The sequence below is a fragment of the Cebus imitator genome, unplaced genomic scaffold (genome assembly GCF_001604975.1).
Source record: "Cebus imitator isolate Cc_AM_T3 unplaced genomic scaffold, Cebus_imitator-1.0 Scaffold461, whole genome shotgun sequence".
Taxonomy (NCBI): domain Eukaryota; kingdom Metazoa; phylum Chordata; class Mammalia; order Primates; family Cebidae; genus Cebus; species Cebus imitator.
The window spans coordinates 481,403-500,393 of NW_016107776.1; the positions used below are offsets into that span (position 1 = coordinate 481,403).

Sequence of the window (18,991 nt, forward strand, 5' to 3'; positions counted from 1 at the left end):
TTTTTGAGACAGAGTCTCACTCTGTCACCCAGGCTAGAGTGCAGTGGCACAATCTCAGCTCACTGTAACCTCCACCTCCCAGGTTCAAGGGATTCTCCTGCCTTAGCCTCCTGAGTAGCTGGGATTACAGGCGAGTGCCAACATGCCCAGCTAATTTTTTATATTTTTGGTAGAGACGGGGTTTCACCATGTTGGCCAGGCTGGTCTCAAACTCCTGACCTCAAATGATCTGCTCGCCTTTGCCTCCCAAAGTGCTGGGATTACAGGTGTTAGCCACCACCATACCTGGCCTAAAAATTTTCTTTCTTCAGTAATAAAGTAACCACAGCTTGATCAGTTATACATGTTAACCAAAACGTTGTTATGTGGTGCATGACTTGTATACACAGGAGAGGTCCTGAAAGAAAAAAAAAACCAATTTGGACCAAAAAAGGCCTTTTCTGGTTTAGTTGAATTAATCTCTTGCACAGGCCCACTGCCCACTCTGCTGATGGGCGCTGAGCTGTAGGCCGAGCTGCCTAGAGGCTGAGGTAAGCTGAATTTGTGGGAACCCCCACCTTTCCCTTGAGGAAGTTTAAATTATCAGGTCAATTAGGAAAGATACAACCGAAAAAATCCAAGTTTCATTCCCACTTCAAGAAGGCGTTTCCTGGCTGGGTGCCACTTTTATTATTTTTGGCTCAGGCTGCTGAAAGCCCCACAGACCCAGGGAAGGTACAATGTGATCTTTGATTCGCGTTTCAGGGATCAAAGTGAGTGAGTTTGGGTGTAAATGCAGATAACATTTCAGAGAGTTTTCATGAAAGGAGTCACTAGACCAGGGCAGAAAGGGAGCTGGTGTGTTACGTGTGTGTTCCCCTTCAGAAGCGTCACTTTCCGGTGAATCCAGCTGGCTGCCCGTGGCCCCAAGACTCCTGGCCTGCATCCAGGTCCTTGGGCCACAGGCATTAGGTCCTGGGCTGGGGCGCCTGCACCCTCTCCCACCCCTTCTCCAGGCACCGTGAAGCCGAGGAGAGATGGTGTGGGGCGGCCCGTGCAAGGGAGGAGAGCACCACTTCATCCTCGCGGGTCTGGTCCCGGATCTGAGTGCTGACTCGACAGGCTTGCGCTGGGCACAGCCCGGTGGGGAGGCCTTGGCAGCCTGCCCTCGCTGTCCTCTCAGGGTCCAGCCTCGGCCTGGGTCGGGAAGCACACCTACACCCACAGCAAGGAGGCCCAGAGGCCTTGCCCGCAGCCCCTAGGCATGCAGGTGGAGGGTCCTCTTGGCCTGCCTGCCCCCTGCCTCCCGCGCCTGGGCCGCAGGTACGTCGAACCGGGCCCTAACGAGGTTTCCAGCACCGGCACTGGGTGGCGAGAGGCACTCCGCGGGCATGCTGTTCCAGGGCGCTCACGAGGCCCAGCAGTCCCGCTATGCCCACACCCGCCACGACAGCTGCAGCCCCCCAGGCTTAGCCCGGCCCCCAGCAGCCCTCTCGAAGCCCAGCAGCCCCCACAGTGTCCCGCTGACTCCAGGGCAGTAATCGCGGGCTGAGGCAGCATCGGCCCCTCGGTCTAAGCCACAGCCGGGTGCAGATTTCCCGGATCTGAGGGACCGCCGGGCACCGCCCGTTGGGAATCATGGGGGCAGCTTTGGCCCAACCGCCTCGCGCCTGCACGCGCGGCCCCACCTGCTCCGGTGGCGCTCGGCGCGACGTGGGAATGGGCGCTCCCATCACTCACCGCGCGGCGCTACTGCGCCAGCAGGGATCGGGAGGTCCCCGCGGCAGCGCCCACACGGCGCATAGCGCAGGCGCGGCGGGTGGAGCGCGCGCGCACGGCCCTGCTGGGAGGCGCGCGTGGGGCGTGTCGGGAGCCTGCGCGGGTTCGTACCCGGCGGCCGCGCGCACGCTGGAGGCGTGGCTGCGCGACGCAGTCGGGCCCTGGACTCTGCGTGGCTCTGCTCCGAGCTTGCGTCGCCGACTGGGGCCGGAGGGTCAGTGTGGAGGCGGGAGCCGCGGCAGCCGGCTTGGAACTCCGTGCGCGCGGGCCTGGAGCTGCGCCCCTCCGTCTTTTCCCGACTTCTGATCCGCGGAGGGGCACTCGGAGCCCCAGCCTGGGTCGCAGTGCCTTAGGCCTGCGGGCCTCAGTTTCTCGGTCCGCGCCGGGGGTTTGTGGGGGCACCTGGAGACATTCGGGCCGTTGTCGCCGTTTCGGGAGGTCGCGCCCGCGCCTTGCCTGGCCTCACGGCGGCCGATCTCGTTCTCCACTTTCTAGGTGGCGCTTGGACTCTCGCCCTCGGAGGGAGGCCCGTCCCCCGGTCTCTGGCTGCGGATCCCTGGACCCTCTTCGCGGGCGCTTCGCGTAGCGGCGGGTAGGTGGGCGTCTTATTGCCGTGGGGCTTGTGAGCTCGTATTTCCTGCATGGCGGTTGCTGGGGGGCGGGCGGTGCAGTCGTGTGCACTCAGCTTGCTTATTTAAGGGTTTGGGCACGTTTTGTACTTGGGGCCCCTGGGTCTCCCCAGAGCAGAGAACGCCCCAACGTTCCAGGTGCTGCCTTTGGCCTTGTGGGGGCAAGTACACATGCGCCGTGGTACCTGCTCCTTTAGGGTAGTGCCGTGCAGTTCAGAAGGGCCGAAGTCCCCTGTGCCAAGGCAGTGTGGGGAGAGACGCAGGGGGACCAACAGACTGATAGGCGTGGGAGGGCTAAGCTTCTTAAAATGGTGAGAGTGTGGCCCAGCGTTAGGAAGGCTCAGGCTGAAGCAGGCCTGGCTGGCTGGCTGGCTGGCGCAGGGAAGCTTTCTCCCAGGCTCCATTGGACACAGGTGTGCAGGTGAGTGGGCAGGGTGGTGGACTGGAGAGAAGGGAAGGCAGAGATCTGGGTAGCACACTGTGGCTCCTGGGCATGGGTGTGGTCATTGCAGGTAACCTGGATGCCTAAACTTGGCTGGGGGTAGGAGCTGGGCCCTGGCTTGGGGTCACTGCTTTTTTAGAGTGCAGTGAGGGGCTGGACTGGACTCACTCATGCGCTGTCCTGTGGGTTTGCCGCCCCCAGGCCTTAGTATAATCTTACAGTAAGGTGGGAAGCCAGGGTCAAGGGCTGGGCTTTCAGGTGAAGACTCCCCAGAGGGGAGTCAGACCTGAGGGGTTCCAGAGTGTTTTGGTAGTGGAAGTAGGGCCAGTGGCCCTGATAGGTTCTAGTGCTGCAGGCCACCCTGGGAGGTCCTTGAACCAACTCATCCTGAGGGGGATGACGAGCAGATAGGAGACTGGGGATGAAGGTGTGTGCAGGCCCTGTGCTCCCAGTGAGCCGGTGGTTTGTATGCAGGGTGAAACAGAGTTTCATGGAGGTCGTGAGTGGGTCTCCGTTTGCAGAGAGACTGGGGGGAGGCTAGAGTTAGGCTGGAGAGTGTGAGACCCCCAGAGGACTCCTTGCACTCAGAGAGAACGGTGCCAGCTGACTGTGGAGCCTCCTAGGTGACTGCTGCGTGGAGAAGAAGGGGCAGGTTCAGTCATCAAACTCAGACTCCCCAGACCCAGGGCACAAGTGGCTGGAGTGGCAGGAGCAGACAAAGCAAGTGGGATTCCAGGATTTTACAGTGGGGGACTGGGATACTGGGCTGTGGCTGGGATGGGGACTGTGGTGTTTAGGGGTGGGGGTGACATTGCCTGCAGGTGGCATTCAGTTGTGAGAGGTGAATTTGGAAAGCATGTGGGGTCCGGAGGGAGCAGATAATAGCAGGCTCCCTGCTGCTGTCAGGGATGCAGGTAGGACCTGCTGTGTGCCTGGTGCTGGGATGTAAAAGAACCTAATGACAATGCTGTTTGTGCGTTGTTCAGAGATTTTGGGGCGGCTAGAACCTACTCAGCAGACAAATGTAGTTTATAGTCTGCATGCTGTATCGTGGTTAAGGCTGTGGTCTCCAGCCAGTTTCTCCTGCTTACTTCACTTATGGGTTGGTGTGTGGCTGCAGACGAGTTACTTCAGCAATGTGTGCCTCAAAGACAATACTAGTACCAACCTCATGTCGGGGAGGTGGTGCAAATGGAGCATCCAGTAAAAGATTGCTACTACTGCTATCCTGAAATTCCCTGACAGTTCTGATCTGGTGCCTTTTCTTCTGAAATTGACAGCGGCTGTCATTCCACCTTGCCCTTGCATTGTCATAGGCAGCATTTGTCCACCTTCTCAGACCTCATAGGCCAGTCCCCTGGGCCCCTCCTTCCACTCAGACATCCTAATTGGGTACCAGAGGGTTGCCTGCTTGCTGCCTCTTCCCGCCAGTCCAGTGGTGATGGTTAGGCCTGGTTCCTGCTCTTCCCCACCTTGTCTTTGGACAGATTGCCTCGGATGGTGGCCTGCGACTGACAGTCCCTCAGCTCTTCTCAGCTCTCCTGAGGCTGCAGCTGTCAGCTCCCTGATCCTCAGCACTTGCCTGGACCAGTGCGGGTCTGCCACACCCTGTTCAGCCATCCCTGTACTGTTGTGTCGTGCAAGCCACGTCTGTCCGCACCCTGCCCCCTGTGCTGGCTCTCCTCTCTTCTCCCCTCTGCTCCCAGCATGCCTCGCGGCCGTTGCCGTCAGCAGGGCCCTCGCGTTCCCATCTGGGCAGCCGCCAATTATGCCAACGCACACCCATGGCAGCAGATGGACCAGGCCTCTCCTGGGGTGGCATGCACCCCCCTTGTGGATCCCTGGATTGAGCGGCCCTGCTGCGGGGACCCTGTGTGTGTGCGGACGATCATGGAGCAGAAGAGCACAGCTAGTGGTGCTCCTGGCAGTCAGCTCGCAGAAAGGGGTCCTCTAGCGGGGTGCATGCCCAGCCCCCGACCCCGCAGGGTGGACTTCTGCTGGGTGCCAGGCTCGGACCCAGGCACCTTTGATGGCTCCCCATGGCTACTGGACCGTTTCTTGGCCCAGCTGGGTGATTACATGTCCTTCCGCTTCGAGCACTATCAGGACAACACCAGCCGTGTCTACGAGATCCTTGGGCGCCTGACAGGCCGAGCCCGGGCCTGGGCAGCCCCCTACCTTGTTGGGGACCTGCCCCTGCCTGACGATTACGAGCTCTTCTGCCGGGATCTCAAGGAGGTTGTTCAAGACCCGAACAGTTTTGCTGAGTACCACGAGGTGGTTCCCTGTCCCCTGCCCCTGGCCTCCAGTCGGCCTCCAGCGTCCCCTCAGCTGCCTGCAGTGAGGCAATACTTAGCTAGGTTCTTGGAGGGCCTGGCACTCAACATGGGTACTGCCCCCAGGGCTTTACCAGCGGCCATGGGCACCCCTGCTGTGTCTAGGTCCAGCTCTATATCCAGAAGTGCTCTGCCTGAGCAGCAGCTGACCAAGGAGAGCACTCCTGGACCCAGGGAGCCCCCAGTCCTGCCCAGTTCTGCATGTAGCTCCAAGCCTGGTCCTGTGGACCCAGCCTTCTCTCAGCCAGAGGAGGCAGCCCCAACACCTGTCCCTAGACTGTTGGAGTCAGCTAATTCTTCTGCCCAGAGACCAGACCCAGCTCACCCAGGGGATCTGAAACCCTGGAAAACAGAGAAGGAGACTTCGGAGACAGAGGGAGACCAGGAGGTATCCTCAGGTACCCCACAGGAGGTGGTGGGGGCCCCGGAGACCCCAGGAGAGCCACCACTTTCTCCTGGGTTCTGAACGCAACCCAGGCGGGAGCAATGCTGTGCCTCGTGATGAAGTGGCCTGTGTGGCTCTAGAGCCCCTTAGTCCCCTGTCATAGGAGAGTGGCATCCCCAGATGATTTCAGACGGCCCCATAGCTGGGCAAGGTGTGCTTGTTTTGGACTTTGCCCTAAGCAGAAATAGCTCCCCCGACCCCAGCAGAGCTTGTCCTCCGCCCTGTGCCCTTTCCCTGCTCCCGCTGGCTGTCAGCTGCGTCCCTGCCCGTCACCTGGGAGTGCCGTCTCGCCCAGGCCTGCTCCCACGAGGGGGTCATTTTGTAGATCAACTCCCAGCAGGTACTTGCATCATCTTTGTCACCTCCACCCCCACAAAACACCCCCCTTGGTGTCTTCCACACTGGCTGGGACTGAACTGGGTCTGCCACATCTGCCCTGTTGGGATCTGGTTCCTGTTTGGGTCTCTGTGTGTCCCCCTAACCGCACCATCTCTGCTCCCTGTGACTTCTGTGCCAGCTGGAATGTGAGGAAGGCTGCCGGGAGGAAGTGGCAACTTCGATTCTGCTGGATGAGTGGGATGGCATCTTGGCAGAGAATGATGTTTCCTGTGGGTTTACCAGCAGTCCTAGTCAGCTGGGAGGTTTGGATGCAGGAAGATGGGATGCAAGCCCCTTGTTAAGCTTAGCTGCAGGCATTCTCCCTTCATTTGTTAGCACTCAAGTCATGCCTGGTGTTCTGAAGCAGCTTTCTCTTCCCTGCTGCTGTGCTGCTGTCCCCTGCGCACTCCCGTGCATAGCCCATTCAGCAATTAACCCCAGTGATGTAAATGACTTGGATCTCCCTCCTGGCAGACTGACCCTCTAGGGCAGGGGCTCTGTCTTAGTCAGCTATGTGGCTTGGTACACAATTGGTGCTCATTAAACTGTTGGATTACTGGCTGAGCCTGTGGTGCAGTGGCTGCCAACCAGTGAGTCCCCGTTTCCATTCTCTCAGGAGCAGAGGCCTGGTCATGAACATTCCAGGTCAGCATTGCAGGTGTGGCTTCTAGCAGGGGATTTGAGGGTCCAAGAGTCTGATGGAAGGAGCTGGGGCTGAGTAGGTGGGGCTGGGTGCTCGGCAGGTGGAGAACTGTGAAGTGAGGACCAGGCAGCAATCCAGAGCTGTGAGGCCCCAGGCCCAGAGGATTGGAATGAAGAAAGACCTGTTCCGCACAAGGAGGGGTTTTCTAGTGGAAGCTGAGCTTGGAAGCTCCTGGAGCCAAGTTTACCACAGGATGGGCAGGTACAGCCGCCCAGTGTGTTCAGTGTGTGCCCACTTTGGTGCCTGGACAAGAATTTCAAGCCTCTTTCAGTTTTATGATTGTGAAAACAACAAAACAACACCTTCCTAAAAAGTAGGAAGGAAAAGCAGAAATGTGAATTGAAAATACAGCTAACTATTTTAGGAAAAACTCATTATCAAGCATCTGATTAAACTTACTCAGAAACTGACTGGGCACAGTGGCTCACACCTGTATGTCAGGTGGATCACCTGAGGTCGGGAGTTCGAGACCAGCCAGACCAACATGGAGAAACCCTGTCTCTACTAAAAATACAAAATTATCCAGGTGTGGTGGCACTTGCCTGTAATCCCAGCTACTTGGGAGGCTGAGGCAGGAGAATTGTTTGAACCTGGGAGGCACAGGTTGCAGTGAGCCAAGACCATGCCATTGTACTCCAGCCTGGGTAACAAAAGTGAAACTCTGTCAATAAAACAAAACAAACTTAGAAAAATAGAAATTGTTGGGATTATTTTATTTGGTAATTATCACTAGGAAAGGCTCTGGGTTCAGATGGTTTTATGTGTGAGTTATTTCAGGGCACAAATACCGTGTAGATAAAACAGCTGGAAACCTTGGAAATAGGTGGGAAGCTATAGTTAGAAAGTGAGTATAGCCCCTGTAGCAAAGCAAGTAAGCTGGCAGAAGAAACCCATGTTCAGTCTTGATTTTGGTCAGATGTGGGAAGTCCAGGACGTCCTTGCCCAGTCCCCTGCTTCTGTGCCAGGTCACACAGCTGCCCTCTATCCAATGGCTCAGGCCCCAGCCTGAGGGGTCAGGTTAGACTGCTCTCCCATGCCTGCCTCCGGTGCACTGTGGCCTGGCTTCCCAGTGGGTCTGGCAATAGAACCCAGAGTTGCCCTCTGGGATGGACAGGCTAGTTACCCAGCTGACCCTTACCCCATCCCACAGGCTTCTGGGCAGGCCACCTTCCTATCTCCCTTTAGTGGACCTGAAGTGGATCCTTCAGCCTGGGATTGCTGCCTTCTCTTCTGAACTCTGTCCTACTGGGGCTTTGGGTTTTTTCTGCTCTTGAGACCCAGGCAGCTCCTGGGGATGTGTGAGTTATGGTCTGCCATGTGTCTGAGGGCCAGTCGCACAGCATTAGCCTTCCCAGGCTTGAGAGCCCATGGGAGAGTCCAGGTGACCTGGTTTTTAATTTGTAAAATGGGTCCTGTTCATTGTGGTTGGGCTCTCTCTAGAAAGGAAAGCAGGGTCTTAAAGTGGTGATGTCCAGGTTTCCTGCACAGGTAGGGTGGAGGCAGGGATGGGCTCCGGCACGGCATTCCAGACAGGCAGTACACGGCCCCTTGCAGAGTTGCTTTGTTGCCAGCTGCTGCAGCACCTGCTTTCAGACAGAGATGACAGAGCTGCTTTCCTGCTCCTTGGGGAGGGAGGTGCACCAAGGGCCAGGAGAGGAGGCACTCTCCCTGGGTTGTTTGTCTCTCCTGGCCCCCACTCACTGACAGACCCGAAGCGGGGGTGCTCAGGAGTCACAGAACCTGGCAGGGTTTGCTGGGTGTGCTCAGGGACAGGCCATGGTGCTGGCCCTGCTTTCCAATCATGGTGTCTGTCCCTCACTTCCCTTGGAAATACCGGAGATTTTATTTCCTGAAGATAGGACATGACGGGTGCTATGAGAGGGTGTTTAAAGTACCTGTCTCCAAGGAAAACTTTAAAATAGGAAGTTGTAAGGATGAGGTCCTATGGGATATTGGAATATTTTATAAAGCTACAATAATTAAAATACTTAGATGTTGTGGACAGATGAGCAGAGAATAGAGAACTTTGAAACAGGGCCAAATAAATAGGGAGATTTAATACATGCTAGAGGTGTTTCCAATTAATGAGGGTAAGATTGATTATTCAGTTGGCCCTCTGGAAATAAAGCCAAGTGCATGCCTCACTCTTTATGTCAGTATGTATTCTAGATGGATTAAAGATTTCAGTGTTAAAATTATGAAAGTACTAGAGGGAAATATGGGTGAATTTTTTTGGCCTGTGATTCCAGGATTTAAAAAGTTTTAGATGCCCAGAGTTGTGGAGGTATGGAGAAGTGGGCCTTCTCATACTATTGGTGGGAGTATACAGTATTACAATTTGACCACATAAGGTGTGTGTTCTAGGAACACACATGCTGTGACTGCTTGCTAGGTGCCTGAAGGCTCTTGCCAGGGATGGTCATGATTTGGTGCCACTACATGGGGGTTGAGAGCAGGGATTGGAGGTTGGCCTTGGCTTCTCCCCTCCCCTCATGAGCTGAGGGTCCTCACCTGACCTTTTTGAGTTGGGAACATAGTGTTTCATCATGGGGTGGTCAGAAGGTTTGAATGAGAATGGTGCCCATGCATCGCCTTGGCTGGGGTCTAGGCCCTCTGACACCCACCTTGTGGGTGTCACTGTTTTTTGAACAGCAGAACTGGAAAAGCCCAAAGATCCAGCAATAAAGGAGCACGGCAAATAAAACTGTTACCCTGCAGGATCAGTCGGCATGAGCCAGACTGTGCCGCAGTAACAAAGATCTCCAGCGGTAGTGCTACAGTTGACACTGCTTATTTCTTGCTCACACCTGGCGGCCACCATGGATGGAGCCTGTCAAACCTGTGCTGACAAGAGCCTACCTGGACATATTTCTCCGTGCTCACTGAGGCAGGGGAAAGACCACAGCAGGCCACAAGTGATGTGTGTCACCCCGCTTCCATTTCTGTGGCCAAAGGAAGCCACAGAACCACACCTGAGTTCCATAGGACGGGAGCAGCTGATCATCCTGTGGGCCGGGGTGCTCAGTATGAAGTATGAGCAGCCACCCAATGCGGGGCTGGTTGGTGCTGCTGCTAAGGATGGGAGGATGGCCTGCATCCATCCCAGAGCAACATACGCGTTTGTCTGCTGGGGCTGCCTGACAAAGGACCACAGGCCGACGGGCTTAAACAGCAGACATTTATTTCCTCATGGTTCTGGAGCTGGAAGCCTGAGATCAAGGTGTGGGCAGGGTTGGTTTCTCCTGAGGCCTCACTCCTTGGCCTGCAGATGTCCACTTTCTTGTCGTGTCCCTGTCTGTGTCTGTGCCCTAATCTCTCGTGACGTCACCAGTCTATGAGATCAGCGCCCACCCATGAACTCAATGAACCCTGAATTACCTCTTTAAAGACTCTGTCTTCAAATAGAAGTACTAGTGGTTAGGACTTGAACATAATATTGGGGGGACACAGTTCTGCTCACAGCAGTGCCCGAGATGGGCTTCTCTGGTTTTATCTTTGCTGTTCCTGACAGTGCTATCTTGAGCAGGCCGTGTTCTCCACATGCCTGTCCCCCAGGCCCTGGGTTCTGGGGCCATACTGAGGCACGTTGGATGGCCAAGCCTCAGCTATTGAGTGGGCAGTGCCTGGTTGTGCTGTACGCGACACTCTGTTTCTCACTTAAGAAATCTTTCCCTACCTGGGGGTACAAAGCATTATCCTGTATTCCCAGGTTGTAACTTTTTGCCTTTGACATTCAACCTCGAGTGCACCTGTAAGTGTAACTGTGGTGGGAGGGAGGGGTCTACTGTCATCCTTGAGAGCCTGCGATGAGCAGAGCCCCTCTGCCGACTGCGATGTACATGTAATATGAGCAAGAAATAAATTTTTGATGTGTGAAGTCACTGAGTTTGGGGCTTGTGTTTTCCACAGGATAACCTATTATATCCTGACCGACAGGGGATCCCATTTCACCTTTTTCCACAGGGCACCAGCCTGCCCCAGCATCAGCTGCTGGCTGCAGCAACTCACAGCCTGGCTGCAGCTACCCACAGGCCGCGCCTGGCCCACCCGCCTACTCTCAGTTCCTATCTGTCCCCTCCTGGGTTATTCTAGCTTTATAAGTCTTGATTATCTCATAGGGAAACCCTCCCATGTCCCCATTCTTCAAATTGCCTTGGCAAAGTTTTTGGTGTTTTTTTTTTTCAGATGGAGTCTCGCTCTGTCACCCAGGCTGGAGTGCAGTGGCCTGATCTTGGCTTACTGCAACCTCCACCTCCCGGGTTCAAGCGATTCTTCTGCCTCAGCCTTCCAAGTAGCTGGGGCTACAAGTGTGCACCACCACGCCTGGCTAATTTTTGTATTTTTAGTAGAGATGGGGTTTCACTATGTTGGCCAGGCTAGTCTTGAACTCCAGACCTCGTGATCTGCCCGTCTCAGCCTCCCAAAGTGCTGGGATTACAGCATGAACCACTGCGCCGAGCCTGTCTTGGCAAGATTTAAAACACATTGAATCACAAATGCAGAGGCAGAGAGGATGGTGTCGTGGCCCTTGCCCAGCCCCAGCACCGTTCACACTCTGCTGGTGCGGGCCTTGGGGGTGCCGTGTAACTGGACAGCCTGGCCAAGCCTGCTCTCCAGACAGCAGGACCTGTCACTCCCTCAGTTCCTCTTTGGGCTATATCGTCTTTGTTACAGGGTCATGGTGTGTAGGTGGGGGCTGGCCAGAGGCGAGCCCAGGCCTCTGGGGTGCCCTCATTAACCCATTCCTTTCCTTCTTGCCTCAGGGACCCCATAGCACAGGGCTGGGGCCTATGGATGGGAGGTGCTCATGTACTTGCCACATTCTTCTGTGCACCCATTGGTGGGGCTGCCAGCTGGGTACAGAGGACATGTGACTCCCCTGCCCCTGCTGTGCCTGCACTGCCCACCTCACCTGTGTGTGTGAACAGTGCAGGGGACTGGGGAGTGTTTGTGGGTCATGGAGCTAGGACTGTTTATTACAGGCTGTGCACAGGGGGGCCCTCAGTGAGGGGTCCACCCGCAGCACCCATGGAGTGGGCTATGAGGGCACCCCACAGGGCAGAGCAAGCAGGAGGCCGGCCTCTGTCCTCACTTGCGTGTCTGTGGATGTGGGTGTGGCAAGCACATTGCTGACATGCGTGTGTAGGCAGGTACGCAGCCGACTGTACACAGCTGGGTGGTCGGGAGTTGATGAGACATACATCTGGCCACACCACCGCGTATGTGTGATGGGGGACCTCCCTTTTCCACCCACGGTGGCCTCTGCCACAGGAGGAGCCACACAGGCAAGGCCCTGGCAGCAAGTGTCAGTCCCAGCATGCTCAGGGACCTCTCCTCCAACTCTAACCAAGTTCCCAGGGCACGTCCCTCCCCTAGGCCAGGGGCAGCAGCCCCAGGGGATTGGTCACCATCCCGCACTCTCCATGAGCTTTGTCTGTCTCCCTGCCGGGGTGGCCTCCAAGCAGAGGCTGGACTGGTGCATAGGAATGTCACGCTTCCTGTAAAGCAGCAAGCTTTTCCGTGTGTTCATCCCAGGCAAAAAGGCCGGTCCTCTCTGCTGGCTGGGTTCCTGCCTCTGCCCGTAAGTGCCTGGGTCAGGCTGGCTAAAAATGCCCAAGTCAAGCTTCCTTCCTGCCATCTTGCCAGACTCCTGGGACCCACTCATGGGGCAATGGACATCCCCAGCCACAACATGAGATGCCTGCTCACAGAGAGACCCCGCCTGCCCATCCTGCCTGCCCCTGCAGCCTGGTGGCTCTGCACGCTGGCATTTCCTCTTGGCCCAGCTGGGGCAGCCTGTCTCCTGGTGCCAAGGAGAAGTCTGAGCCTCAGCGCCTGCCTGGCGCCCCTGCTGACTGTGGGGCTGGTCAGCAGGTCACTCCTCATGCCCCAGCCATGAGGCTTCCAGACATTTCCAAGGAAGAAAACGAACCCATGTCCTTGTCTCCATGAGACCCATCCCCACTGGCCCAGTGGGGCCTGGTCCTGCCAGTGTGGCATTTGGTGGCCATGAGGACCCAAAGGACTGGCAGTGCTTTGCGGAAGAACAGGCTGCAGTGGGCTGGTGAGAGGAACTTACTCGTCTCTGCTTGGGAATGAATCACGCCACATGGCCTGTGTCCCCAGCACAAGTGACTGGTCTCTGGGGCCCTCCCTCATACACAGTGGGTCCTGTTTGGAAGGGGCACCACAGACCTGGTGTGGGTCGGCATGTAGGCACCATGCTGGGCCTCAACTGGCTCACTGCAGGCCAGGAGCTCCTGGTGGCAGTAGGGTTGGGCACTGTGGGTCTCAACCTCTGGAGAATGCTGGTGGCCAGCCCTGGGGGACCTGGGTCACTGCCCCAAGTGAGGTGAGGTCAGCCCCGGCTCCTGGCCTGAGGATGTGAATCGTGCTGGGGGGGGGCAGCCATCCCCTAGGGGAGCAGATTGGATGTGCTTTGCCAGAGCAGAAGGCCCCTATGGCAGCGCAAGTGGCCATTTTTCTAGGATGGGGAAGAGATTCAGGCCCAGAAGCGAGGTGGGTGGCTGTCCTTCCCCGGGGCCTATAGGACTGCAGCACTCTCAGCTCCACTATGGAAATTGTGTCTCCGGCTGGAATCTGAGTTCTGCTTTGCAGATTTGCCAGCTTACCGGTACTCTGGGCAGCTGGGGCTCAGGTTCCCCACCCTGCACTGAGCTGGTGCAGGGCTTTGCTGGGACTTAGGCCAAGCTGTCAGTCAAGGCTGCAGCCTGCCTACCACTCCCTGAGACGGATGTGCCTGATGCAGGCCTGGGGGTGCTTCCTTCTCCAAGGGAAGGAGTTCTTTGGGGGCATACCTATTCCCTGCCACGGAGAGACTGACATCGGTCAGCCCTGGGAGGTAGGAAATGGCTGGGGTCGGGCTGTCACTTGCTGCCCAGGGGGTGGTGCCCAGTTTGCCCTCACCACTGGGTTGCTGGGCACCTGCCCTCCCTGCCTCTCTGCCTCCCCGGAATTCTTCCTGGGATCTGCATCTTTGAAGCCGCTGCCTCCCTGCCCGCCTGGGCGCTTCCAAAGGCGGATACTGACAGAGGATTCAATGAATCGAAGGTCGCCAGTCGGGGCGTTGACAGATGCCCAGCCGTGATACTATTTCTGATTTAATAACCGAATGGGAGGCTGGCCCTCTGTAATAATTAGGGCTAATTACTGAGGAGGTGTTGACAGACGGGCTGAGAGGAAACAAACTACCTTTATCCCGTGGCTTAGAGTCAGATTACCAGCCCTGTGCTATCTGCCCCTCAGAAAGTAGACGCTTCAATCACTCAGCGAGGCTTCAAAGGGGAACGGGGCCTGACAATGCACGGGATTTGGAAAGGAGCTATGAAGTGCGCCTTTGACTCCGAATCGCCAAACGGAGCCCCATTCCAGAAATGGTTTCTTTGTGAAGTTTGAGTTAGTGCTGGCAGACCTGTTTCCCGCGCTCAGGACAGGGATCAGGCTGCAATGGGCTTGGGCAGGTGGGGGCCGTGGCCAGGGCTGTGGCTGGCGTGTGGCCAGCTTGAGCTGCTCGGGACCTTCCCAGGCCAGGTGACACCAGCAGAGTCCTGGTATCCCCAGTAGCTGGCCCTGGTAGCCGGGGATCCAAACGGAGGTGCAGCATGTTTTCCCTGGCCCAAGGAGGGTGTCTGGTCCTTTGTGGCCATGAGTGGCAGGTAACAGGATAGGGACCTCACCATCTGAGCAGGCTCATCCCTTCCTGTTTGCAGCTAGAGTGCAGCTTTTCTGCAGCCCTCCCAGGCAGGTCTGGCCTTCCTTGGAGGGGGATGTGCCCTTGGCATTATTTATGGCAGGACCACCCCTTGGGGGCCTGGGCGTTACTCACTAGGCTGCTCCCCACCGTGTCCTGGGCTGAGAGCTAAGGCCATAGAAGCAGTCCTGATCCCCGGGGCCTTGGTGGGCAGACATCAGTGACTGAGAAGGGTTGTTGGGAGCTAGTCTCTGTGGCTGACCCCACTGACTCCCCGCTGATCGCCCCTGCATTTCAGAGATGGGGAAGGGTGTGACTAGACCTCAGTTTCCTGGTTTGAAGCAGCAGCACTTTGAGATGTGTGCCAGTGAACTGGCCTGGACAGCTGTGTCTGATGCAGCTTCTTGGAGTGGGGTGTGTGAGGCTTTTTGGGAGAGCAAGGTCGCCGGCAGAGGCTGCAATGTAGGGGACAGTTCTGAGATTCTGGGCCTCACTGCTGTCTGTCCTCACCAGGAAGGCAGAGGATGATGCTGAGGCCTCTGCTCAGGACAGGCCTGTCCAGGGAGCACCTTTCTGGTTCCAGGTATAGCCTGGGAGGTGCCAGATGAGCAGGAGGTGGGAGGGAGCCCATACCATCTGTGTGCCTGCCTCAGGCCTCATGGCCTTGGCCATGTTCTCTCTGGCCTGGAAGACCAGCCAATTCAACTTCTTCCTCTTAGAATGGCTGTGCTACTTCATAGGGAAATTAGGTGGGCCGGGCTGGTGAAGGGCAACGGTGGTTAGGTCAGTGTTCTTTCTTTCCCCACTGGCTGCTCTGCTTTCATAGAAAGAAGACACCTTTCTTGACTTTTATCATGACTTATCATGACCATCAAGTAATGATGGTCATGATAAAAGTCATCAGCTCATTTGTTTAACCAAATAACTGTTAGCTTGTACCGGGGGCACTGTTGAGGAATTTATATTAGGGCAAAAATAAGACGGTAAATTATTTGAAATGGGAGAAACACTCACTATGGACTCATGGGCATTTTATTATAATACTAGCTCCCACTGCATCTATAGTTTTGCTGAAGTTTCAGTTACCCATGGTCATTAAGTCTGTTTGTTTGTTTATTTATTTTAGAGGTAGGTCTGTCTAGTCTAGGCTGGAGTGCAGTAGGGTGATCATGGCTCACTGTAGCCTTAACCTCCTGGGCTCAAGCGATCCTCCTGCCTTAGCCACCAGAATAGCTGGGGCTACAGGTGGGCACCACCATAACTGGCTAATTTTTTACATTTTTTTTTTTGTAGGGATGAGGGTCTTGCTATGTTGCCTAGGCTTAGTAAGTCTGTTTAAGTCACCTTGACTAGAGATAGAATGGACTCCAAAGCCACAAACTTTTTTTTTTTTTTTGGGACGGAGTTTCGCTCTTGTTACCCAGGCTGGAGTGCAATGGCGCGATCTTGGCTCACCGCAACCTCCGCCTCCTGGGTTCAGACAATTCTCCTGTCTCAGCCTCCTGAGTAGCTGAGATTACAGGCACACGCCACCATGCCCAGCTAATTTTTTGTATTTTTAGTAGAGACAGGGTTTCACCGTGTTGACCAGGATGGTCTTGATCTCTTGACCTCATGATCCACCTGCCTCGGCCTCCCAAAGTGCTGGGATTACAGGCTTGAGCCACCGCGCCCGGCCAGCCACAAACTTTAAACAGGCATTGTTTTCATAATACGTTAGTAGTAAATTAAATACCATTAACTGTCACACAAGAAAAAATAGCACAAAAATCTTGTGCAATATGTTTTATTTGAAACATAACCTGTGAGACTGTGGCCAAGAGCAGTGGCTGAGTGTGTTAACCCGGGCATGGAGGCATTTCTGAACTTTTTCCTATCAGCATCTTGCTCTGTGCATGACTAATGAACTGGGATTGATGCGTTGTTAGAGACCCAAGTCCAGGCTTCATCTAGGGTTCCAGAATTTGCCCTAAGGTCCTTCTCTGTTGCAGGATCCCATCCAGAACCCCGCACAGCATTTGCTCTCCTGCCTCCCCAGGCTCCTCTGGCTATGACAGCTTCTGACACTTTCCTTGTGGTTGATAACTTCGACAGCGTTGAGGCGCACTGGTCAGGCTCTTGTAGAAGGTTCCTCCACTGGGTTTTGCCATGTTCTTCTCACAATTAGACTAAGCTTATGGGTTTTGGGAAGAAGAGGACAAAATCCATTCCGGGATTTCCTTTTATTTATTTATTTTTTTGAGACAGAGCCTCGCTTCTTCACCCAGGCTAGAGTGCAATGGTGCGATTTTGGCTCACTGCAATCTCCCCCTCTTGGGTTCAAGCAATTCTCCTGCCTCAGCCTCCCCAGTAGCTGGGATTACAGGCACATTCCACCACGCCCGGCTAATTTTTGTATTTTTAGTAGAGATGGGGTTTCACCATGTTAGCCAGGCTGGCCTTGAACTCCTGACCTCAAGTGATCCACCTGCCTTGGCCTCCCAAAGAGCTGGGATTACAGGTGTGAGCCACCATGCCCAGCCTAGTCTATCATGTTTCGTTCTGACTTGTTATAATAGAATCTAAGCAGGACATCATGCTGGAAATGCCATGGTTCCCTTTCATCTTGAGGTGGTCCCCAGAAAGGGACACAGAAAACTGCTCATTCTCTCAAAAACCTGCCTTTTGATGCCCTTTGGCAGGGATCCCCTCCCCCTCCTTCTGACCCATGGCAGCCACCGATCTGTCCTCTGTACCTATCTATACTTTTGCCGTTTCCAGAATGCCATGTAAATAGTGTGTAGCCTTTTACTCAGTTCTTTGGAGATTCACCCATGTTGTTGCATTTATCAATAGTTTGTTCCTTTCTGTTGAGGAATAGTATTACATTCAACCATGGATGGTCGTTTGGGTTATTTTCTGTTTTAGGAGATTATATTTTTCACATTTCTGTTTTAGGTGGTTAGTTATAACTACTATAAACATTCCTGTATGGGTTTTTGTTTGCATGTAAGTTTTCACTTCTCTAGAATACATATCTAGCTAGGAGTAGAATTGTCGGGCAACATGTTAATTTCATTTTATAAGAAACCTGGCTGGATGCGGTGGCTCACGTCTGTAATCCCAGCACTTTGGGAGGCTGAGGCAGGCAGTCATGAGATCAGGAGATCGATACCAGCCTGGCAAACAAAGTGAAACCCCATCTCTACTAAAAATACAAAAGTTAGCTGGGCGTGGTGGCGCACGCCTGTAGTCCCAGATACTCAGGAGGCTGAGGTAGGAGAATCACTTGAAGCTGAGAGGCAGAGGTTGCAGTGAGCTGAGATCACGCCACTACACTTCAGCCTGGCGACAGAGCGAGACTCTGTCTCAAAACAAAACAAACAAACAAAATTTATTTCTTTTCTTTTCTTTTTTTTATTGCTTTACAAACAAAATTTATAAGAAACTACCAAACTGTTTTCCGGAGTGCGTGTACCATTTTGCATTCTCACCAACAGCATAGGAGGGTTCCAGTTGCTCCACAGTATTGTCAGCACTTGGTTTTGTCGGTTTTTTTCTGAATTTTGGCCATTCTAATAGGTGTATAGTGGTATTTCATTATGGGTTTAAGTTTTATTTCCCTAATGGCTATGATGTCGAGTTTCTTTTTGTACTTATTTGCACATCTTTTGAGGTGGAGTGTTTGCTCAAATCTTTTATGCCTTTTTAATTGGAGTGTTTACTTGCTGTTGCATTTTGTTTAATAAGCACAAAAATAGATTGTGCAATTAAATTGCATATGCAGTAAACTGCACATATTTCAAATGGACAGTTTGACAAGCGCAGCCTCTGTGACGCCATCCCCACACTTAAGACAATGAACGTACCCACTGTGCCTAAAGTCTCCTCCTGCCTCGCTGCATGCCCCTCCCTTCCTCCTCCCTGCACCTCTCTTCTCCAGGCTCCTTCTAATCTGAGTTCTGTCACTATAGGTCAGTGTATGTCTCCTAGAATTTCACATAAATAGAATCACAGGATTTACTCTCTTTTTCTGGCTTCTTTCACCTGACATGATCATTCTGAAATTCATTCACATTAAAGCATGTATCAGTACTTCCTACTTTGTCATTGTCGAGGATAGATATAACTGGGTATGAATATACCTCTGTTTGTTCTGCTGTTGATGAGCATTTGGGTTGTTTCTAGTATGGGACTAGTTTTTGTTCCCAGGTGGTTGTACCATTTTATAATCCTGTCAGCAGCGTATAAAAGTTTCAATTGCTTCACAGGCTTTCCAGCAATTGGAATGGTCAGTCTTTTCTGTTTTAGCCATTCTGATAAGTATGTAATGGCATTTTATTGTGGTTTTAATTTACATTTTCCTAGTGACTAAAGATGCTGAGTAGGTTTTCATGTCCTTATTTGCCATTTGCATATCTTCTTTGGTGAAGTGTTTGTTCAAATCTGTTGCCCATTTTTAGTTGTTCTATTTTATAAGTGTGTTTTCCTTGTAGATTTTGAAAATGATATATTTGGTATATAAATTATTTGCCAGATACATGATTTGAAAATATTTTTTCCCATCTGTATAGATTGTCTTTTCATTTTCTTTTCTTTTTTTTTTTTTT

The 18,991-nt window shown here is 53.8% G+C and overlaps 2 protein-coding genes across 2 annotated transcripts in view; both read left to right on the top strand.

Moving 5' to 3' along the window:
- Positions 1 to 1,860: 1,860 nt before the first annotated feature.
- The window catches only part of GNB1L (G protein subunit beta 1 like), a 69,675-nt gene continuing 52,544 nt past the window's right edge, over positions 1,861 to 18,991 (top strand). Inside the window, exons 1-2 of the mRNA XM_017512069.2 lie at positions 1,861 to 1,972; positions 2,254 to 2,350. The gene's annotated coding sequence lies outside the window, so the exon portion shown is untranslated. The remainder of the gene's footprint in view (positions 1,973 to 2,253; positions 2,351 to 18,991) is intronic.
- On the top strand, positions 1,976 to 10,568 carry RTL10 (retrotransposon Gag like 10). Its single transcript, XM_017512067.2, has 3 exons — positions 1,976 to 2,133; positions 2,254 to 2,350; positions 4,317 to 10,568. Exon 3 carries the CDS (start codon positions 4,537 to 4,539, stop codon positions 5,629 to 5,631), a length of 1,095 nt encoding a protein of 364 aa, XP_017367556.1. The 5' UTR covers positions 1,976 to 2,133; positions 2,254 to 2,350; positions 4,317 to 4,536; the 3' UTR covers positions 5,632 to 10,568.

Excerpts from the sequence above, each read along its gene's own strand:
- RTL10 (XM_017512067.2), top strand. The coding sequence starts at position 4,537 with ATGCCTCGCGGCCGTTGCCGTCAGCAGGGCCCTCGCGTTCCCATCTGG.